The 22,888-nt window shown below is 41.4% G+C and overlaps 1 protein-coding gene across 6 annotated transcripts in view; it reads left to right on the plus strand.

Moving 5' to 3' along the window:
• Positions 1-22,888, plus strand: part of VGLL4 (vestigial like family member 4) — a 91,066-nt gene that overhangs the window by 50,388 nt on the left and 17,790 nt on the right. For 3 of the 6 annotated variants that reach the window (XM_056338402.1, XM_056338400.1, XM_056338401.1), the window contains one exon: positions 15,183-15,372. In XM_056338402.1, coding sequence (XP_056194377.1) covers positions 15,183-15,372 — 190 coding nt within the window. The other 3 variants (XM_056338399.1, XM_056338403.1, XM_056338404.1) reach the window with 3 other exon arrangements.

The following is a 22,888-nucleotide window of genomic DNA, read 5'->3' on the forward strand; positions in this document are numbered from 1 at the left end:
GCAGATTTCCCTTGGTGCTTCGTCTCACAGCTTTTTTTTGAAGAGCAAGCTGGCAGTCTCATGCCTGTCTCTACAAGTCGGTGTAATGGCGCGTGTGTATCTGAGGAGTCTGGATTGAGGGAAGAGCGTGGCCGTAGCTCGTCCGGCACGATTGCTGTTTCGAACAGGCAGTTGAGCTCTTAATTAAGGTTCTCTCTGTCAACTAGTAAAGCTCACGTTACAGATGGGATGGAGCTGGAAGAGTTTTGTTCTTCGTATCGGTGGTAGTTCGGTACTGATTCTCAGGTCAGGCAGGCTCGGAGCATTGTAGTTGCATGGAAGGAGCTCCGTACAGCTTTTTCTTCTATAACCTTGGTGAAGTTGAAGTAATGGTGTTCCTGGGACCATCACAGTGTTGGTTCTAGCCAAACAAGAAGTCATCCAGAAACTTCAGTGAGGTGGCAAGTCTTCATCAAAGATCTTTTACCTGTCTAGGTTTAATAGGAATGTAAGTCCTGAAAATCTCATGTAAGAAGTGACACGAGTGGCGGGGACAAGAGTGTGAAATGGAATTTAGAATGTTTCCTTTACCAAACTTTCACGGCACTGTTTGGCATCAGGTTTTTTAAAGGAACGTGCTTTTTTTAATTATTTGCTGTTTAATTTTGTTGTTGCTAGCGTTAAAAACAAGAACTTGTTCAATACAGTAGTGCATGGTGCAGTCCAGCTTCTCCCTCCAAAAACGTTACGTGACACTTTGTGCCTCATTTTGTCTTTAGAGGAAAATATCATCCACAGTAGGGTGCACATGGATGGGGGTAACGGATTATATTTGGGATAAAGTGAAATGCTACAGCCTCTGTGGTGCAGGAGGAGAGAAAGCATGCCTTCAGCGGGTAGGTGCCAGCTTAGTTCCTTCACAAAATAGGTGGCTCCTGTCCCCTCATATTACACGTTGTTACAAGAGTCTATGTTTGATTATTTAAGACATGGTCTTTTTCACTCCTCATCATTTTGGGTTTCCTTGTCAACTGTGAGAATCGAGCACTGTAGTGTATAACTTTCCTCCTATTCTTCCAAACGTTGCTAGCAGGTTCCAGGAAATATATTTGCTCTCCCAGGAAAAGTTTGGAACCAGTTGTGTTTAAAAAGCAGTAGTTTTTCCTGGAAACCCATTTGACAGGGCAGGCATGGAAACCACTCGGCATTACACTTCCCTGGTTTGCAAGAATCAATATTTGTTCCTCAGCGTGCACAAATAGGTTTTTTTGCCTTTAAACATGGGTTGTAGTTAGAAATGAGAGAGATTTAGTAGGTGAGCCTATCTTTTTTTGCCCAGCGTAGGAATGAATGGCACTGTTGTACAGGAATATAAGCCAATTATATTATATGTACTTACTATGTTTCATTTTAACCAAAACTCACAGAACAGCGGACTGGCAATAGTTGTAGTTACCATCTACAAAGTGCCCAGCCCAGCAATTTTTTGCCTAAGAACAGTGAAAAACCAAAGCTGCTAAGTGGATCTTTTGCAGTAACTGTTGTCTTTTGGGGAATGGGTATTTACTTGTTTTACAAGTAGCATTAGTGCACTCTGGTTGCATGTTAGAGATGGTGTTGTGTCTTCCAATTTTGTTATTAAATTGTTAATGTTTGGTACATCTCACTTCTGAAAGTAAATCTTCGATGTTTGTAAAATTAGAAGTTTTGACACTTTCGGGGCAGAACCTTTCAAAGAATTATTGTTTCTTGACTCCAGATTACTAATTCGGTGTTGTGTTCTCTGGGATGCATTGCTAATTGAAATTGATTTTCTTCATATGGCCATTTAAAGTTGTCCATCCAGTCAAAAGGAAACTGTTTCTATGAATCTAAATTGTCTAGGAAGACCAGTAAATACCACACAAGAGCTGGCCAAGTAAAATAAGACTATTTAGTTTTTCTGTTTATATTCTTTGGAAAGTAATCTGTTCTAAAGCAGGAGCTCTACAAAAAGTACTCAGCATATAGGAAAAAAAAGCTGACATAACTATGGCACCTCCTTTGTGGTGGTTTTATTCAGAACACATTAAATGAAGATGGGGTGAGGGAGGTGCTGTATGATTCATATAGGACAAGTTTGAACTCAGCCAGTTTCTTGGGTTTAGTATAAATATTTATGGCATTGAAGGGGATTTTCTTTTAATATGCTTCCTTGTGCTCCGGATCTTTTAGATGTCCTCCTCAGACATCTGGTGTGCATCGCTGCTTGTTTAACCCCCCCTACCCTTCAGTTTTCATGCTGTGGCATCTCAGAGAGCTATCACAGTCACTCTGTGGTTGGCGTAAATTAAATCTCACAGAGCCAGCTGGGAGAATGCTGACGTGCACACTTTTCCTGCTGAACACTCTGAAACCAGTGGCTACAGTTGAAGAGGGGAACACTTTGCTCTTGTCTTGCTGTAGGCATCATGCTGAGCTATTTACCAAAGGTGTCAAAAATAGGAATTCCAGCGTTAGCAGTGGTGTTTACTGTCTTGACTAGTTTCTGTCTCTTAGAAAAAGCTTCTCTTATCAATGTTATATAATCAACATATATAACTTAGCTTATTAGCAAAAAAAATAAAATAAAAAAAATTAAGTTCTCTTCCTTGAAAGTCCTAATTTGCAGGAGTGTAAGTGCTTTGAGATACATTACGCTTGCCTTAAGAGCGATTTTTTGGATGTACTGAGGTTTTCTTTGTAGTACAGTAAATTGAACACCGCCCTATTTGATTACAAGTGTTTCTCAATGAGTCCATTTAGAAGCAAGTGTGATAACAAACGTTTTAATACTCATCGTAACATATTTATGTATTTATTTTTTTTTAAATCTTCTCTGCAGAATCCTAGTCCTCATAGAAGCCTAGTTAATTCAACCTTCAGCTACCACCGTGAAATAAATAGTGAATATTACCCTTATGCACAAGGGGAACAGAGCTGCAGTTGGCTAAATTTACCTAAGTCAGGGATAAAGCCAACAGCAACATTGAAAGCGCCTTGATTGCAATACTTTGCCGTAGCCGCTAAACCTTACTGTGATCTGTTAGTAAACAAAGAATGCTTTTACCTGTTTGTTCTGAGATGTGATTGTCATTGCTCAGCTAAGGAGATAACTGAACTTTGAAACTTGGGCTGACGATATACGGACTAGATGCGCGTGCTGCTGGGTGGCAGTGACAGAGGGGACAGGAGCTTTTGGATGAAAATCTGTTGTGACTGTGATTCATCCGGAGTGGACCCCTTCTAAACGGAGATGATGAAAACTGTTTTGGTGGAAGTAGAGTCTTTTTAGCTGATACAAGGAATGAGCTCTCACAAAGAATAGTGGGATGGAAGAATTTGAAGTTCCCCGGTTTGAGCCGCGGGACCTCTGCAGGTCTGTTCTTTTTATATTTGAGGCCTGTTGAGTTGCGTAAAAGGAATGCGCCCACTGATGCTGGCAGTTAATTTTATATTCTTTTCGGAAGATGAGTTGGGTTAAGAAACTGAAATTAAATAGCAGTCCAACTGGGGCCTTGCAATGCACGGCTCGGCAACAGGCAAGCTGATAACCCATTTATGACCTAAAGCGGTGCTTTCAAACCTTTTTAATTAATGCAGTGTCTCACTGCCCCTGAAGTGGCTGTTCCATTAAAAACTTCACAAAGGTATTTAACAGAGTGCTTGCTTAATTATGTGGTGGAACATCTTTAATGTGTGATGAGGGGTAGAGATCTGCAAAAATGTTTAGGCCATACATCGTTCAAGCAAAATGGGGAAGGATTTAACAGATCATTAACTGGGAAACGATATAGTGATGTAGTGCAAGATTTAATTTCAGGGTCCTGTGGAGCTACTGGATCCTAGTATCATGCGAATGGTGGGTCACAGACATACAACTGACATTTTTTGTTACCTTTATTTTGTCAACCCATCTGCACTTCCCTGTCTTTTCTGTATTTTTCAGGAGTGAGTTGCTTTTGCAGCTTTGAAATAAACAAGGAGCCTGGAGTTAAGTTAATCAAAGGGAAGATTCAGCTAAAGACTAGTAGGTATAGGGCGAGGAAGACAAAGCCCTAATTAAATCTATGAGTAGAGTGTAACTTTGGTACTGCTCACCTATTCCAAACCCATGACTGTCAAGATAACTTTGAAAATACGTATTTCTGCTTGTTCCTTGCTTTTCTAAGAGTCCTGCCATCTGTGCCCAGAAAACTGTGAGAAAGGTTGTCCAGGCAGCATGTAATTTCTTGGTAGCAAACAATCCCTCCCTCTATCTTCCTGCCTTAGCTTCCCCTTGGAGAGAACATTTATTTTAAGTGACCCTGCAACTTGGCCCCGTAAACCACCCTCCTTCTTGTGAAATAAACAGTCCAGCTATGAATTAGACAGTGCTCCCATCCATGCCTTAGCACCGCAGGGCTGTCTCCCTTCTTTTGCTCTGAATCTGACAACCTCTAGCAATCTCAGCCACTGCATAGTAGTGCTGACTGTAGGAGCAGGTAGGAGCATTAATTCTAAAAAAAAAAATAAAAAATGTTATCTTCAGTCCTTTTGAGGACGTTCTCTGGTACCATGCTTTTTCACAACACAGTCTTCCAGTGGAACAACCGTTTTCAAGCTCTTGTACTCTGTAGCTACCTAATTTTTTGCTGTGGATCTATTCATAGCGAGTTTGGGTTTTTTTCCCCCATAAAATCTTAGTTGCGTGTCATGAACCCAAGATTAAAAACTGCTATGTCAGAAGCACAAAATTAATTTTATCTTTTTCCTTAGTGGTGGTATATGCCTGTGTTGTCTGTTTTGGAGGACAATCCTTTCAGGAACGATGGTAATATTTTGGATTTTTTAAATAAGTTTCTTCATACTAGCACCCATACCCCTGGAGAAATTATATGGCAGCCTTTCCTCTCTACCTCATGAGCCACACTGTTCTCTGAGCTTTTCTAGAAGATGAAGCCCTCACAAGTTTTTGGTTATTAAAGCGCTACATGTGAGCAGCGTCAGAGGAAGACTATTGGGTTGTGTCTCAGAATAGTACAGAGCCAGTGGGTTGAAGGCTCGACATTATTCAGTCTCGTAGCGCTTCTTGTGAGCTTGAATTCGTTCTCTTCTGCTGACCGAGGCACTGGCGGGGTTGTATCTCAGCCTACTGCCATCAGTTACAGTAAAACCCTGCACATAAGGAGTTGGCAAGCTGACACGGCCTCCTCATTTTCTATGTAAATGACATGATCAAAAGAGTATCTTGTTTTCATCTGAATAGCTCATGTAGTTTGCTCTTGGATTCAGAGTGCTTGACTGCCCTGCACAGTTGTCATTGCTCTCTTGCTTTCCTTTGGTAGAAGGGATTTTGGAGCCCGTTTTGAAGGACAAAGGGATTTTGTTCTTTACAATGGATTCTTTGTGGGAGATGGGTTGGGATTGTTCTGACGCTCTGTGGATTAAAGTCTTCAGCAGTCTGTCCAGTTTGGGTGAAGGGACTCTGTGTTCCTTAAATACGTGAGTCCATTTCAGACAGGCTGCAGTCAGGTAGCAGAAAACCAAAACTGAAATGGAAGGGTTTTTTCCTGTGTTCATTAGGCCAAATGTAATTTGCTTGTTTCACCTCAGTTTAGCAAGACATTATGGTGTTGGTGACTGTGAAGGTGGCAGCAGCTCCTAGACGGGGCCTGCAGGCATGGGATGATGAAGGCTTGCCTCCAGTCTCATCTCCTCCTGCCCTGTGGCAGCAGCTGCTGCTGTTTGACTGCTTGGTGACATGCCATGTGGGGAAAATGCAGTAGCCAAGACTTCTTTGCTTTTTATGTTTTATTTTTTGGGTTGTCTTAGTTTTAACTTTACCATTTTGAAGTCATCTGGATCCTACTTACAGGAATCCGATCAGGGAACTTAGCACGGACTAAGCTTTCCAGGACTTAAACACAGTACAGTGGTGTAAAAAGTGGCGCTACTTTTTTTCCAAATCCATTTCAAAGGGAGGCCACCCATGTGTGCATATTTTTTACTAACATTTTGAATGTATTTGCTTTTGTGTTTGTAGTTTAAACATACAGCTTTTATGTCTTCTCTCAAGGGCCTTCTACCTTTCAGGTGAGGAATTTTGGGGAAAATAAAATTGAAACGAAAGAAACATTGCTTGAAAGTGCAATATCAGATTTTGCAGCTCCGTTAGGAGAAGCTCATTTTCTTGTTGTTCTGAGTTTTTCCATGTGTAGCAAAGGAGAATAATGTGGGAAAAGATGTTCAGAGCATGTTTTTAGTAAACTACAATAAAAGCTTGCAGTATATCTAAAAATAGGCTCCAATTTAAGTAAGTGGAATAATAATTATTTTTTTTTACCTTTGCATGGCACCTTTTGCCTCAAACCCTTGTGGAAGTAACAGCACAATTTATTGGCTTTAATTTTAATATGATCCCATTAATTTTGAGATGTTCACTTGTTTTAAGCATGGTTGCTGTAGGAATACTGACTGTGCTCATATCCACAGGAGGCATTGATTACCCAGTGCAACAGTCTGTAGAGTTTAATTTATGTTCCAGAGTAAGATCCATGAAATAGCAGCCATCAGAGCAGGTGGTGTTTCAGACCTGAGTATCTATGTTGCTCTCCACTAAAACAGAAACAAAGGGTGGGTAGCAAATGTTTTCTGTCTACTTAGGAGGAATTACTCAAATTTGAGCTTTCACAAGTTTAATTTCCTGTTTGTGTCTCTTTGCCATTGCATGAAAATACATAGTTACAAGGTATCGTTTAGTTTGTTGAAATACTGTTTAAGTGCTCAATCTAACAGTTTTTTCTGTTGCAACCTTGCTGTGATGTCAATTTACTTTTGAAATGGTCAGGTCTTCTAGCTTTGATTGTGTCTGATAAGACAGGCTAGTCTTTGGTTGGTTTAGCTTTGCCGTCTTTATGAAACACAGTAAGTCATTTAGCCAGGTGACGAAAGAAAGACCACACTGGTCTGGAAACCACCATTGTTTTAGAATCCAACATCTTCAACATGTTGACTTAGGTATATTTCGTTCACAGTTTTTTATTGCTGGTGTTTTTACAGTTTTAATAGAATCGCATTATCACATCGATGAAAGTAAATATTTTTATTTGGCAAAAAAATAAAATCCACTTATCAGAAATGTAAGAGAATGTCGTATAATACTTTTGCAAATAAGTTGAAGGAAGCTGAATTCTGATGATATGCTTATTATTTGAACTTTGCATGGTGGTAGTTTAAGGTGCATAGTCTGGAATTATTTTCTCTATTAGGAATTAACGTAACCATCAGCCTGGTGTTTGTTTCCCAGTCTCTTAAGTGTATGTGTCCCATAAACATTCCAGCCAGGTTACAAGGTGACAATGGCAGTCTCTTATCTTGAAGCGCCAAGACTGGTGGGTCATTCACCTTTTTTCATGTTTCTAGCCTAGGGACACATGCCTAGAGTCTTTAGAGATTTCAGCTGCAAGGAGGGGAAAACATTACCTAGCACTGAAGAAACTTAAATGACTAAATTTCAGTTTTACTATATAGAGAATATGGTGTAGGGATACACCAGGACTACTTACAGTACTTAACAATGCGGGATGTTTTGCCGGGGAATTAAATGGATCATAGATTTTTTTGCTGCACAGTAAATAGGAATGTCGTGTTTTCTAAGCAAATACAAGCACGTGAAATTTACTGGTTTCTGTAGAAAATGTAAATTATGCTTCTCCCTTTGTCTTCCTTTCTCTTTTATTCCCTCCCTCATTTGGGATGTGCTTGTTGTTGGGTCACGCTTTTCTGCACCATATGAAAGTAACCTGTAGCCTTCTTCATAGGAAGTGCAATTAATCTGAGGAGTTTAGGAGCTGTACCTTTCATCGGCTTACTTCAAACCCGACAGTAATACTCTGCTGAGTATCTAACGCAGGGCTGCTAGTTGGTGCTCTTTTGAGTTTCCTTTGGTACATTGGCTGTCGTGGCTTTTACCTGAACAAGGATTGTGCATGTCTGACCACATGCAGTCACAGGACAAGGCTGGCCGGGGAGTGACGACCTATCTCTGTAGGACAGTCCGTTATTTTGTAATTACTTTGGGTCTTGCTTGCGTGCCAAACCCTGTAGTACTCGGCCGGGCTGGGTGGCCCAAATGCAGCACCACGTTAAGACACGTGCTGCTTGCTGTACTTGGTCCGGCTCGGTAGCTCTGCTTAGCACAGCAGCTTGCCCTTCCTTTATGTAAGCCTCTGTAGTGTATTGAGCAAACACAAAATGAGAACTTGTGTTAATTTTTAGTTTTTCTTAACTGACCTGAAATGATTCAGGTTTTTCCTGGGAGAGCTGGTAGAAAGGAGTGTGCTTTGGGAGCAGCCCTCCTTCCTGAGCAGAACCAGCCAGCCTCAGTGTTGAACCGAGAGGAATCCTTTTTTTGACATTGATGTTGACAAATATTGTACACGTCCTTGGTGCTATTTGTCTGGAGATCAGTGTAGTTCAGCACTGATTGCATTTAAATCTTGTCTGCCACGTAATAGGAATCTTTTTTTAGCCATAGTTTACATGAGTACAGGTACTCTAAGCAGAAGGAAGGAATGTTTGGTTTTTTTTTAGACTTCCAGCTCATGTGTTGCAAGAGTTAGCTAAATGGGATGTTATCTTAAAGGGAGATCTGCAAATTTATAAACTAGTCTCATGCTCTATAATTAGACCTAAGCCCGAGTTCATTGTTGGGTTGGAACGGAACACAGCCCCACCGTCATAACTGTTGAGGTGCGAAAATTGAAATTTGACAGAGGAAATATTAAGGAGCTCTGCCAGAGCAAAGCATTAAAATTTATTCCATCCTGCTTTCTTCGTGGCATAACTGCTGTCCTCCTTTCCCCTGCCATCAGTTTCTTGCCTACTTACCAAGGAGACTCATTCAGTTGGTACCTGGTTAGCAGCATGAAGAGAATTTATTTCAGTCACAGTTAAGAGCGGTCAGCAGAGACTTTTTCCTCATGTTTTTTAAGTGAAACTGAAATACTTCCCCGTCTAAGTCAATTTATGTAACAGTATATGCATGTGCTATTTTGTACAGCTATGCTTTTACAATATGACGAGACAGAACATAAGATGATAGTAGTTTTTCACTGTAAGTTTGAAGGAGCAAATACAGTTACAGTTAGGTCTGGGGAGGCAATTTTGCGATATTCTGCCTGTTGCAATTTAGTATTTTGTATATAATACAGCATTTTTAAGACTTATTAAGTTGAAATCTGCCTTAACCTGTGCTACTCAGCTCTGATTAACAATATGTGCTTTTTGAAGCAAGCATGCCTGCGCTCTGCAAGCGATATTGCTGTACCTAAATTCTGGCTCCTTTCTTTGTGCAGTCGTTTGAACTGAAGAGGAGGAAAAAGTGGGTGGAGGTGATTGAATGCAGAGGTCACTATTTTATGTTCTTGCTTGCAGTGTCAAGCATAATGTGTCCCTCATTGGCAGGCATGGTCAGATGGAAGAGCCAGAACAGAATAGTCAATTTAATCACTGTATTTTGTTTTTGGCCATGGTCTTTCTGGCATACATATCTCTGCACAGTGGTAGCCAGAGCTTGGTTCCAGGAGTAAGTGCTTTTCGTATGTTTTGTAAACGGGAGGAGAGCAGCCTTTTGCCAGTTTTTCTGTACATGTGTATGTGACTTTTTGGTCCTAAATTAGCTTTTTGTAATCTTACAAGAAAGTCAGTAAAATATGTGTCAGATATGTGAATCAGTAAGTTTGCTGCTGAAAGAAATCTTATCAATTACAATACAAATATTCCCAAGATTTGATTTCATAGCAGTGTTTTATGATTAGGCTGTTTCCATTAATACTGTGGGGTTGGTTTTTTTTTGTGTTGCCGTAGTTTGCTGTTTTATTATGCTCCCCAGGTAGGCCTGTTTTATACACTCTAAAGGAAACACAGACTACTGTGGGTTTGCTTACAGTGTCTGGCAGACTAATTCCCAGAACTAAATCTTATTTAGGCTCAGTTTAAATCATATCTTTTATAGAATCTGCAATCCAGAAATATAGTGGTATGAAATGATGGCTTTACACGAGGATTTTTTTTTTGTTTGTTAGCTTGAATGGGAGTTACAGAAATGTTAAATGTTCAACAATTATATAAATAATATCATTTATGACTGCTACTTAAGATCTCTTTTATCATGAACCAAAGATTTACTACAGAGGAGTCTGAATGTATTAATTCATTTTCTTTGGTCAAGCAAGTGAAGTAAATCTGCCTTAAATTACATACTTTTAAGATTGCCTGTAGTCTATTTCACACAGATTTAATTTCTGGGGAATTTCCCAATTTCAAGGGTATCAGTCCTCTTACAATGTGTATAGTATGCTGTGAAGTAATGCCCAAACTAGGCAGCTGACAACATCTGCAGATTAATTCTGTGGCAGTGTATTGTGATTCTTTTGTTTTGATGACTTGTTGAATTGAGTAATTTGTGGCGAATTCCCTGCTTGGTATTCGATATCTCAAATCATGTGATTTTTGTGCATGAATTGGAATTTTTATGCCATTTATCCCAATTTATGTTGGCACAGACTGACTTTTGTGTTTGAGATGGGGGCAGAAAACATGTAATAGTTCATAAATCCATTCCAATCAATTTGTGATTTTATCTCCTCATATTTGTTAGAATATAGGAACAGAAAATGAGATTATTATTTTTTTTTTAATATCCTGTTCACATATATATAACTTCTGTGAATGTCTTGGCTTTTCAGTAGAAATGTTTCATACGTCATGAGGGCTAAATTTTGATCTTGGATCGGTAGAGAAAACTGCCCTTGAAGATCTTCATGTACTTTTTGCTTCCTGGGAATGTCTGGCCCTAAGAACATGAGGCAACTCCTTTTACTAATGAGAGTTTGTCTGCATGGAGGTATTGGAAAAGGTGATTAAAGGTGTAGTGCACGTTAATTGAAGTCTGTTAAATGCTTGTGCCCATGATTTTATTAATTGAGTGGCCTGAGGTCATGGTTAGTCAATCCATGAGCTTAAAGGTAAGAACCCTATCGACAGACATCACAGCCAAGGACATCCCCCTGCCCCGAGTTAATAAATGTGTCAGGAATTTACTCTTGTAGACAAACCCATTTCTCAGATACAGAACCAAAAAGTAAAATGGGAAAGGGCAGTGCTGGAATTTTCTTTCCAGGAGTTTTGTTTGAATCTGTTTTAAGGTCTGTATCATGTTAATCTTTGGCTGGAAAGATGAAGCCTTTTCATTTCTGGATTGTAATTAATGCTTGGATTTTATGCATTAATAGTAGCCAGCAGGAGAGAGGAAATTGGGAGGGGGAATAGGATATGGTAGCCATGTCTTAGTGCAACCCGTACTGAGTTGCTAGGTCAGAGAGGAAGGAAGCTAGCTGCCAAAATAGTGTGTATTTTTTTTTTCCAGTCTTTGGTAACTCCTGGAGTTCTCAGACATATTTTAAGACTTCTCTGGTGTCTTGCTATCAAATCCACACTTGTGAAAACATGACCTTTGCTGTTGTGATGTTTGTATTGCATGGACATTTCAGTAGGGATGCAGATACTGCTGACTGAACTGCAAGAGAAACGCAAACAGTGTTGAAGATCCGCTGTTTACAGAGAACCGTCCTGGTCGTGTATGTCTGAAGAGAGCCATGCTGGTTTTACAAACATTTAGTTTGCATGTGTTAATTTGAATCACTTTCAGTTTAGGCTTGTAAGTGGTTAAAATAAAGAACATTCTTGCTGACTACATGTACTTCTGTCAACTGAGTGCCCTACTGCAGTACTGCTATATAGGCAGACACTACGTCACGTTGTTATCTCTGTTTAGCTTGTCTGTGCTTTATCATGTTGCCTAACAGTTTTAATAAAAAAAAAAAGAAAAGGGAAAAAAAAAAAAAGATACTAGTATGACTAGTTCTAAGTACAGCTATCTGAAAGCAGCAGATCTGGAGTGCCTTACACCAGCTGCTTACAGAAACAAAGAGAAGTATTATGAGAGGCACAATAAATGTGTTTGGTATCTCTGCTTTCAGTTGCAGTGCAGACACAAGCCGTCACAGTAATGAATTTTGAAGACTGGAGTTTGGACTTGGGGAATTTTATAAAACACAGTTGTTTTATCAGAGTGTTGTCTTGCCAGCTGTATGATGCGAGTCTGGTTACCATGGAGTGTGGTCAGTTGGGGGAGACAAATCTAGTCCGTAAGGCAGCATTTTGTGTGGTAGACTCTGCTGTGGTTTCTCTCTCTCTGGTTTAAATTCAAGTTCGGTAAGGAGGAAAGTACTGGGGCAATAAGTTGCCTTTTTATTTAAATAAAAAGCAGTTTGGGCCCTTATCAAATACATTAAGCCACATAAGAACCCATGGCACAGTACAAATACAGTATATGAATGTGCAATTTATCCCTGCAAGCAATGTAGAGATATTTTTCCTCTTGAGCTTACCATATTGTCTGGACTCTTTTGGTTGGCATTGTTCTCTGCTTGCCTTTTGTCTGCAGGAGAGGCTGTACCAGATGCTGAGCACCACCCGCTTCTGTCTTCTCCTGAGGAGGCGCTCAGTGTCTTCCAACCTGTCCTGGACCCAGGTGGGGGGTTGGAGGGCCCTTACTGCTCCTGCCTGGTCACTGCTGCCACCTGTCCGAAGTTCTGTTAATTTGATTAATTTGGGGCGAATGGCCCAGTGGTGCTGCAGATACACTGGACGGTTCTGCTATGTTTATCTGCAGGCCTTGGTGTCCCCTGCATAATTACTGCTTCACGTCACAATTAGGAAAATGCATTACCAAATTCAGCAGGCTTTAATTAATTCAGAAGCCATTCCTTTCTTTGCAGAATTTCTTTAAAATGGGTTTCTGTAATTCCAATATACAAATAGCATTTTCACCAGATTTTCTACTCCATCTGGATGTTAATGTATAAGTGCTGTTGTTACCATGCGCATAATAAGATGAATTTAAAGAAAAAACCCCAGTGAGGTAATCTTATAGAATCAGGCTCCTAGACGCTGTTTGGGCAAAGGCAAGGTTTCTAACTGACTACATGGGACAGGGGCTAGAGATTTTTGTCTTTTGTAAACACTAGAGTTAGCTTTACGTGGATATTGCAATTGCCTGTGTTCCTGTCAGGCATCACTCAGAAGAAGTCAGTTCGAGTTAGGTGCCTGTTTTTTGTAATTTTTTTTATTTGTAATTCCTGTAATAGAATTTTGTGTTTAAGTCTTCAGCAGTGCTCTCAGATACACGGCAGAGAGACGAGTGATTACGTCTGGGTAGGATGAAAGTATCACAAACTGTAGTTGATAGAAGCTTCATCTTCTGGCATTGGCACTAACTTACTTTTTTCAAAGATAGACGTGAGGGAGGCGCCTCCCTGAGAGAAACCTGTATGATGTGGTTTACTTCTAAAGTGTAGAATGTGAACACTAGGTAGGTGAAGGTTTCTACTGGCAAAATACAAAGGCTGAAGAAAAACTGCAGAAATTTTACTGATATAAAATTTATTTCATGTGAGAAGTCTTTTTGATAAAAGCTTGTGTTGCAACATTAGAGTCGTTGTGGGGGGGCTTCCCAATTAAAACTGCGATTGTTTTGAACAGGAAAGGGTCTGGATGTTGGTCTTAGAGCATTTGCAGTAGAGCACAGCTTTTGCTATTTAGAGCTGAGATGGAAAGTTCCTATTCAGATTTGGTGCCAGAGTCTTTAATAGAAATCATGACTTGTGGTGTATTATAGGTCAGTGTATATTTGCTAGTTTATATTATGCTGACTAAATTGGCAAAATGCTTATTTTTACTGGTAAACATTCAGGAGGTTTTCTCCACACTCGTTCTTTTTCCAACAAAATAGTATTTGTCGTGTGTGGAATTAGGGCAGCGTTTTATAAATCATCTGCCTCGGTGATGATGTGAAAATGTGTGGTGGCATACAAAGATTTCCATTGTCAGATACCTCAGGGATGTGGATGGAGTTAACTTTATCCTAATTTTAGTTCTGGAAATTATGGCCAGGTAGAAAACAAAATGCTTCTGGCAGTGTAGGAAAAATACAAATTTTAAACTCTAGCAAAAGTGGCTATTTCAGGGATATTACCAGAATAGGTAACCATGGTTAATTTAGCTCCTCTCAATTTAGCTCCTCTCCAAGCCCCTTATGAAGCCCCCAAAGCATTTTTTTTACCATCTTTAAATCCCTATGAGGTCTAAATATGACCTGTGGCTGTAAGGATGTGAGTTCCACTAAAGTCCATAACTGCTGGAAATGCAGCAGTGTGCTTTAGGCTATACATTTAGAGAGACATTTAATTGAAATGGGAAAAGTACTGTGGTCACACTTTAATGCGCACTTAGTAACAATATGTGAATGAGTTTATGCACAAGCGAATTGTATCATTTCTAGAATTATTTACACACAGCTCCCATGTGCTGTGAATGCCATTTTTTGATAAGTGTTGGATTATATAAAATTTATAATCTACTTAGTCCTCTGTCACGAGTCTGCCTGGGTGAAAATTAGCGTTCTTAAAATTGAAATGTTGTGATTCTTGTGCTGAAGAATTATGCTGTTTTGTTCATGTCTCCAAACATAGTTTAAAAGCACAGAGAAGGACATTTAAGGACAAACTTAAAACTTGCATCAGCAAGTTCCAGTTTTTTTCCCTAACTTTTTACCTTGCATAGTTATATACCAGACAAGCTTGTTTTGGACAGCTTGTTATAAAAGGAATAATTTGAGAATTTGGAGGTTTGTTCAGTTTTAGATCTTGAATATTTGGCATAAATGTGAACTGTAGCCCTGGAATTTATAACCACAACCATAAGAAAAGGATCAAAACTTATTTCACTGTGAAGAGTCACGCTTTGCAGAATGAGGTAATGCAAGTTCAGTGTTGGAATTGCAGCTTGTAAGAAGGAGTGCTTCTGAATAAAAATGCTCTTGGAAAGATATGTTAGCTCAACCTTTTAGATCATCGGGTGAGCCGACCCTGTCATAGTACCTTGTTTCAACTCTTTATTCCAGCATAAAGCGCTAAAGTTTGGGTTATGATGCCTTGTTTATGTTACCAACCACGTTTAAATGTGCCAGTGCAGACCTGACATCTGCTCGGGAAATTTTTCTGCGAGAATGTTTCCAAAGGGCATGCTATTTTACTCTCTTTTCCTTGTCGTGTTCATTTTCACTTGTCTTCTTCCTGTAGGTGAAGCAGCTTTAAGAGGTGAGCCCAGAATGCAGTCTCTTCCAGTATCCTCTGCTCTAACCAACCATCGAACAGGCCCTCCTCCTATCAGTCCCAACAAGAGAAAGCTCAGCATGGACCAAGGGGATGATGAGCTAGACTGTGAAAATGACCATGTTTCTAAAATGAGTCGAATGTTCAATCCGCATCTGTAAGTGTCTTGCTTGTATTATCTCTGGTTCATAGAATTTAATGCTGTCCTCTTCATCTTCATCTTTGTGCTTGCTAAGATCATACCGCGTACAAAACTTTGTGCTAGATTTTTCCTTTGTTCCAGTTTGTATGGGAGATCTGCACAAAGGCTGGTGTGATTAGACGGGACCTCTTGTTTTCATACAGCATGAAGTCACAGGAATTAGCTCAACATAACTATTTATAGTAAAACATACGCATTCACCTTGTAGTTCCTAAAGTATTGTTCATTTGTTCTTTGTAATCTGCTCCTTTCACTTCCTCTGATTCTGAGCGCTCTGTACTCTCTGCCGCTGGGGGTGGGGAAGCAGAAGGAGGAGAAACAGAAGTGCTTTGCATTTTTTTGAGGCCAGGAGATTGTGAGCCAGCTGCTCTGTAGTCTGCCTTGACAACTGGGCAAGCTGCAGTTGTTGCTAAACATTACTTCGAGGATTGCACCGCAGCTCTGACAGTCAGATGTGGAATTTTTCGTACAGGTAAGGTGTTGATGAGTTAGGTGCATGTGTTGGGTAATCGTCAAATGCCATTCTTGCTGTGTTCTCATTGCTGGGAATGCACGCCTGGTTGGCATGAAGTACTGGCTTAGAGAATTCCTTTCATTCTTGACTGGAGGAAGTGATCAGAGCGGTTCAGCAGTCCAGGGCAGCCTGATAGCTGCCTCCTTTCCCTGCTGCCTCAGCTCCTGTAGCCTCTGCATTCCTCGCATTCCATGCTGCTGTGGACTGTTGTGTTCAGTCATAAGATGCGAACAGAGGTATTTATCCTCAAATAAATCACCAGAGTGTTAGTCAGAGGCTGGGCCTGTAGTCTGCAGTCTTGGAATTTGTAACAAATCAGGAATCCAGCACTGAAGTAATGCAAAACAATAAAAGCTCACAAGCAGAGAGAGACTTCTCATTTACAGCATACCTTGTTCTTTCTCCTAAAAACTTAACTATTTATAGCCTTTCTTCGGAGCTGAGAATGCTGGTATTGGAAAGAACTTGTGTGGTGTTTTTCTGTGGCATATGTACGTGACACAGCTGAAGACATTTAATGGCATTTTTGAATTGTTAGGTAACTTTGTGGGAAGAGGTGTGATTTTTTTTTTTTTAAAAAAAAACTCGATTGCTAGGGATGAAATAAAACACAGCTGGCAGTTACGTGCATTATAACACTTTATACAGTGGAGGCCATAAAAATAATGAAGTCTGAAGCAACAGACTCGTGCAACCAAGGTTCAAAACTAAAAGATACAGACATTTATTTCATGTGCTCTCTTAGATATATTTTGAAGTTATCTGATCTTTTCCAGTATGGTGCATTTTTACTCGGTAGATTCTTTCAGTGATTTTGTATATGAAATGTGCATCTTTTCTTCTTATATTAAAAAGCACTGGTTGTCTAGTGTTTGTGTGATGGGGCTTAATCTATTTCAATTAAACCGTGTACTGCAGATGAAACAGTCTAAAATAGCATACATGAGGCCATCTTTTTTTCTGCTTTACTTTGTAAGTTTGATCTGGCCATATGAAAATATGCTTTCAATTGAATATTACAAAAACTCAAACTTTTGTGATATATCTGAAGTAGCTGAATAAATATTTCAGATATATCGGAAAAGTTCACAAGTGTTCTCTGACCTTTACTGCCATTTCCCTGGCTCAACCAACAATGAAGTTATTTTTTTGGAATGTTTTTCATATTTTCCCTCCTTCTTGGATTATGGTGTTCTGGTTTAACAATAGAAATGAATTACTCAAACTTTGTGGAACTGTCCTAAGAATTTTGTTTTGGAGATGAGAAGTGTGTTATAGGAGCTTGACTTGTTCACACTAAAGAAAAGACAGTATAGATTTGGGGGAAGAAATATTTTATGGAACGTAATGATGGCAGTCACGTTGTAGTGCCTTGGAGGTTCTAGAAGTATGAGTTTGACGGGATTCAGTTTAGAAAACCAAACCCATAAGAGATCTGGAGCATTACGTGGAGGCTAGATGTGGCACAATCTCTTTGGTGATAGCAAAGACATTTTTGTGATTTGGACTATAAAGATGAAATGTAAAGTCTATGGATTTTTAACTTTTCAGGACAAAGTCCCCTGAAAGCATAGGACAAAAGACTGGGTGATACAAAAACTGGGCGTAGCTGCCCCAGTCAATATTAGGGTACAGACTGCGCATCTTGCCCACAGAGCAGTGTTTAAATCCATACTCCTCTAGCTGAATGTCTTCAGTTATTCCGAATGTCCAGATGGGCAGATCTTTCTTATTTGGAAGTCAAAGCTTGGAAGACAGAAGTCTTTATAACTACGAGGAGCTCTCGTTCAGACCTTTGGGTCTTTGTGATTGGGTTGGTAGAACTGTGAAGCAGTTGTATATTCATCCTCTTTAACACCAGCATATTGTGGTTGGACATGTAATTAAATAGGACAAGAATTGTGTTCTGTGGGTCCTTATAAATGAATTGTTAGCAATTTGATGTTAACTCTGAGATACCAGCACCCCAGCATCTTGGTCACTGTGCTTCAGTGGGAATGAATCCATTTAAATGCTTTGGGTATTTTATTAGAAATCCAGTGATGCCAGCCTTTTGTTTGGAAAATGAATGCTTTGAGATACTCCCTGCTCAGGTGTAACTCCCTGATGTGTTGTCTTTGATTAAGTTCTTTGAGTTGTACTTGAGTATGTTTACTTTTCTCATGGAAAAACACAACTGTTCGAGTAGTCTCTGGAGTAGAGTGAATCAAAAGCCCTGACAATCCTACTAGGCTTCTACAATATGTAATGGAATTCCTGTGCAAAGAAAATTTATCGAAGGCTCTGTTTTTCAGAGGAGGTAATTCTTAGCTTTAGGATTGTAAAATATACTTGGGACCTTGTGGATTAATTTTTAAAGATCAGTATGGGAAAGTGCCTACCTTGCTTACGACGGAGTACTGGACTGTATAAGGCTTCTGTGTTTCTGTGGTCATAGAGATTACACCCATAAGCCTCTTCTTTGGGAAAAACGACTACTTCTACCCCAAATGAAAACCTACGCATTGTCATATGGAATTATTTGCATTTCATGCTTTCTTGTATGTCCCTCAAATGTTTCCCTTAAAATGCATTCACTGAAGTAGAATGTGCTATTTGTGCCATACTTCATTTTTAGTGCTTTGTGAAGGAGAAGCAAGCTTATTTTAAGCCTCAAGTTAAAACATGCCTTTGTTTTCGTATGACTTCACTGAAATCACCTTGATTTACAGAAGAGTAATTAGGAACTTGATTTATATAAGAATCACAAGCTCTTTATGTATGGGTAAAGTGGCTGGAGAGCTCCAGCAGTCTTTCTGAACAAATGAAGCTGCTTTGTTCTGTTTCCAAGGTGTATTTAGGATTTCATGGCAAGCCCTGTGTAAAATTAACTCTTACCTGGGCATTGCGATGTAAGGGGAAGGCGAGTGAAGTGTGTTGTACCTTTAAGTGAAGGTCTCGGGCCTGACCTGTGTTATGTGGGTTTCTTGTTTGTCAGGCTGGAGGCATTTTCTCATTTTCACAGTTCAGCTGAAAACAAAGGCCTCCTTATCCTTGCAGGGAGCTCTTAAGAGCTGACATCAGCCTTTTCCCAGCGGGCATCGGCGCTGCCGTAAGAGTCCTTGCAGGGAGCTGCTCACAGTCCCCTCTCGGCTTGGTTTGTTTGCCAAGAAGCAAAAAAAAAAAAAAAAAAAGTGTAAATGACAAGAGTACAACCTTTTAATTTTTATTTAAAAAGGAAAAAAAAAAGAAATTGCACTGGGCTGGTCTTGCTTCTCTGAGTTTGAGTAGGAACTAGCACATCTGTAACTCCTCACTGCTTTTGGGCAAGGGACGGTTATGGCTAATACTTTATTGCTGTGGTGCAGCAATTTTAAAAATAGTTTGTATGCTAGCAAATTGTGGGATCGCATCACTGTGTTTAAGGTTAAAGTGAATTGATGTCACTGACGTCTTCAAAAGGATTCAGATTTTGCGTTACTGGTAAAATTATACGTGGAACTGACCATTTGAATTTGTATTGGAAGGGCCTCCTGTCTTTGTCCGCCTGTTGGGTACCTTGGGCTGAAAGTTAGTATTTTTGGTTTGGGACGAGCAGGCTTATGAACGGAATATTTTCCCCTCAGTCTCTTTGTCACAAATCCCATTTGGTTGGCTGGCGTTAAGGTCGCAATGACAATGGATTTCTATGTGAAAATCATCTTACAACAAAAGTTTGCAGCTGTTAAGTAGACATCTGGGGAATAATCACCTCTTGATCTGTGTGACACATAATTTGGCTTTTTCTTGTAATAAAAAAAGTCTACACATGAGTAAGGTAGTTTAGTGTGTATTGCATAAGGTGATGTTTAGTTCTGGACATAGCCGTACAGACCCAGACACTTCTCTTTCAGATTCTGGATTGTGTCTTCACATTTGTTACAGTGAAGAATCATGGCAAATCTGGTCCATAAAGCCAGGCTACAATGGAGTTTGCTCACTGTAATGACACTGTAATAGAAATTGCTCTGGCATCCTTTTTTAAAAAAAATCTGTCCTAAGCTGTCCTGGAAGTTACCTGGATTTGAAGACTATAGAATAATTAATGTTAGAATGGGCTTTAGGAAGTCATTTTGTCCAACCTCATGCTCAAACCAAGGTCAGCTGTGTCCTGGTCAAGCCTGTAGCTCAAAGCAAGGAATTTTGAGTAAGAACCAAAGGGCTCATGATGCTCCTTATTAGAGGGTGACTCCATCACCTTCCTCTTTACCATTCCCTGACCCTGGCTGAGAATGCAGGATGGAAATGTTCTGCAGAAAACCAAGCCCCTGTTGTGGTGGAGGCTGGCTCCAGCTCCAAGCAAGGCTTGGAAAGATTTAGAACTGGGTTGCAGCGGTAGCATGGGAGTTTTGAGAGAAGTTCGTTGCTGCTAACTACTGCTTTTTTGGTTCCAGACTTTATGTGGTATTAAAAAATACATTTACACTGTCATTTGATTGTGACAACTTGGAATTGAAAAAAACCCAGAACACAACACACAACTCTGAACACCCAAAATGCCTCTCATTCGCTTGCAAGCCTCTTCACTCGGTTCTCTTGGCAGGGAAATGGCTTTAAAGTATTTTGGGATTAACCTGGTGTTTTCAAAGCAGTGCAGTTGAAGCTGAAATCCTCTGTATTGCCAGTGAAACTGTTACAATGTGGCCCTTGTTGATTACAGTGGACAAAGGATTACAGAGCAGGTTTCAAACTGCTTTTCCCAATTTACTGGGGTTTTTTTGCGTGTGTACGTTGCCTGAAGGATGGACCCAATCAATCAGATATATTTTTTTCTTTATTAATGGAGATCACACACTACACAAAATTAATCTTAAATTGTTTCCAACAAATGTACATTAAATCGAAGCTTCCGAGGTGGACTTGAAAGAGCTAATATAGCTGAGTTAATATTTAACAGTGAGTTTAGCGGAAGTTCTTATCAAAGGGGGTAAATTTTCAGAAAGTACTCAAGTCCCTTTGGGTTCAGGAGGGTATAGCCAACTGCACATGAAATGCGTGTTATGAACAGCTTCAGGGGTAAAAATTGATGGATAGCTTATCAGTCCTTTGCAGAAAGACCTCATCTGTCAAAATCCGGGTAGATGTTTAAGTACTTGAAGAATCAGGCAATGTTAGCTCAGGTGTCTCCACTTGCAGACAGAAGGGTCTTGTTAGCTAGCTCACTCCAGAATTCTGCTTTCATATAATGTTTTCTGCTTCCATTTTCCTTCTTTTGGAAGGGAGCGGACAGCTTCCACAGTGGGTTCGGGCTCCCTTGGGAGGTGAGGAGCCATGCCACTGCCGCGGAGCTGCCAGCCTGGCTCAAGGCCTGGTGTGCTGGGCCCTGGCGCCCCGGCACTGCCGTCCCGCCCCAGGGGCTGCGCTTGCCTTTCCGCAGAGGGAACGTTCACATTCCCCGATTTATCCTTTCTGCCCGGGGGTGAAATCCAGCACCAATCCAAAAGTCTGATATCTAAGCAAGAGGCAAGAAAAGAACCAGTAACATCTACAGGCCTATTCTAGATGTATATCCTAACCGTATGGAAACAAAGGTTTAATCACACTTCTTATTTAACCATTTTCCCAGATGTTTCCTGCGGTTTGACAGATGTACCATTTACTAGAAAGTTGTGCTCTTGAGAATTAGAATGTTATGGACACGGTTGCTATAGACAATGACTCTGTAAGGGTAAGATTTGGAATAAAATGTTACATTAATTTCTAGTTGAATAAGTGGGTTTTTTTCTCCCAGACCGAAAGTGCTGGCCTGGGCAGCCTCCTTTCGTTTTCTCTCAGGCTGTAACGCGCCTCGGGGACATGCAGACCGGCTGTAACCCCTTCCGCCAGCATCGGGGTGCCGGCCCTGAAGGAGCGCCATGATTTCTCAGCGCGGAGAGGCGACGAGCGTCCCCGGGCCCTGCCGCCGGGCGCGGCCATCTTGGCGTTTCCCGTCGGCGCGGCGGGCGGTGGCGGTGCCCCCGGCGGGCGCTGCCTGGGCCGATGCGGCGCGTGAGGGGGCGGCCGGGGCCGGGGCGGCGGCTCCGCCGGCTCCGCGCTGGCCGCTCCCGACAGCGACGTGGGGGGAGTACGCGGGCTCGTCCCCTCTCGGCCGCGTCGGCAGCCCGGGCCGGCTTCCCGCCCAGCCGCCTCAGGGGGCCGGCCGCTGCCCGGGGCCGGGCGCGCGGCGCGGGGGACTCTTATCGTGACAGGGCGGCGGGGGCCGCGCTCTGCGCCTCAGCCGCTCGCCGAGCCTTGAGGCCCCGGGCGGGCCGGGGGGACGCGGCCGCCTTCCTGCGCCCGGGCCATGCTCGCCCCGAGGTTAGTACCGGCCCCTTCCCCGCCGGCCCGCCCGGCGCGGCCCAGGGGCGGGCCGGCCTTCGGGTAGGGCTTATCCCCAAAGAAAATGACAAAGGAAATAAAAGGATTTCGTCGCCATTGAAGTCTGAAGGTTTTGACCTCAATTTTATTCGACAGCTTCCCCCAGCGGAAAACGTTGTGGGAATCCGCTCTACTTTGTAGTTGCCGTGATGTTGCCTAAATTTGATACCCACGTCCATATTGCTTGATTGGAATCGAGTCATCCTTTAAATTTCTTGCATAACTCCCTTAACACTGTAAACAAACTCTGCGGCTCAGCAGTTCTCCAGGATTTCTCATTCACAATGCGAATATTGTTCCTAAAATACGGTGGAAGGCGTGGGTGGGAAGCGGAGGGGGTGTGCTGGGGCGCTGTGCCCGCAGGCCCGGGAGCTGGGTCCCCCTCGCCCCGCTGCGCAGGCCCCAGTACCTGGTCAGGAGGAAAACGAGGGGTGGGATGCCTTTGGTAAGCCATGAGAAAGACTTTCCAAAACATCTGGGGAGAAGTCTCAGCACACTAATTACTGCTTCATGTAGTCTTTAATACGGTGCAGATGTACGGTTACTGTAAATAATGGAGGAGTCCCGTGTTACAGTCAAGCT

The sequence above is a fragment of the Falco biarmicus genome, chromosome 4, assembly GCF_023638135.1.
Source record: "Falco biarmicus isolate bFalBia1 chromosome 4, bFalBia1.pri, whole genome shotgun sequence".
Taxonomy (NCBI): domain Eukaryota; kingdom Metazoa; phylum Chordata; class Aves; order Falconiformes; family Falconidae; genus Falco; species Falco biarmicus.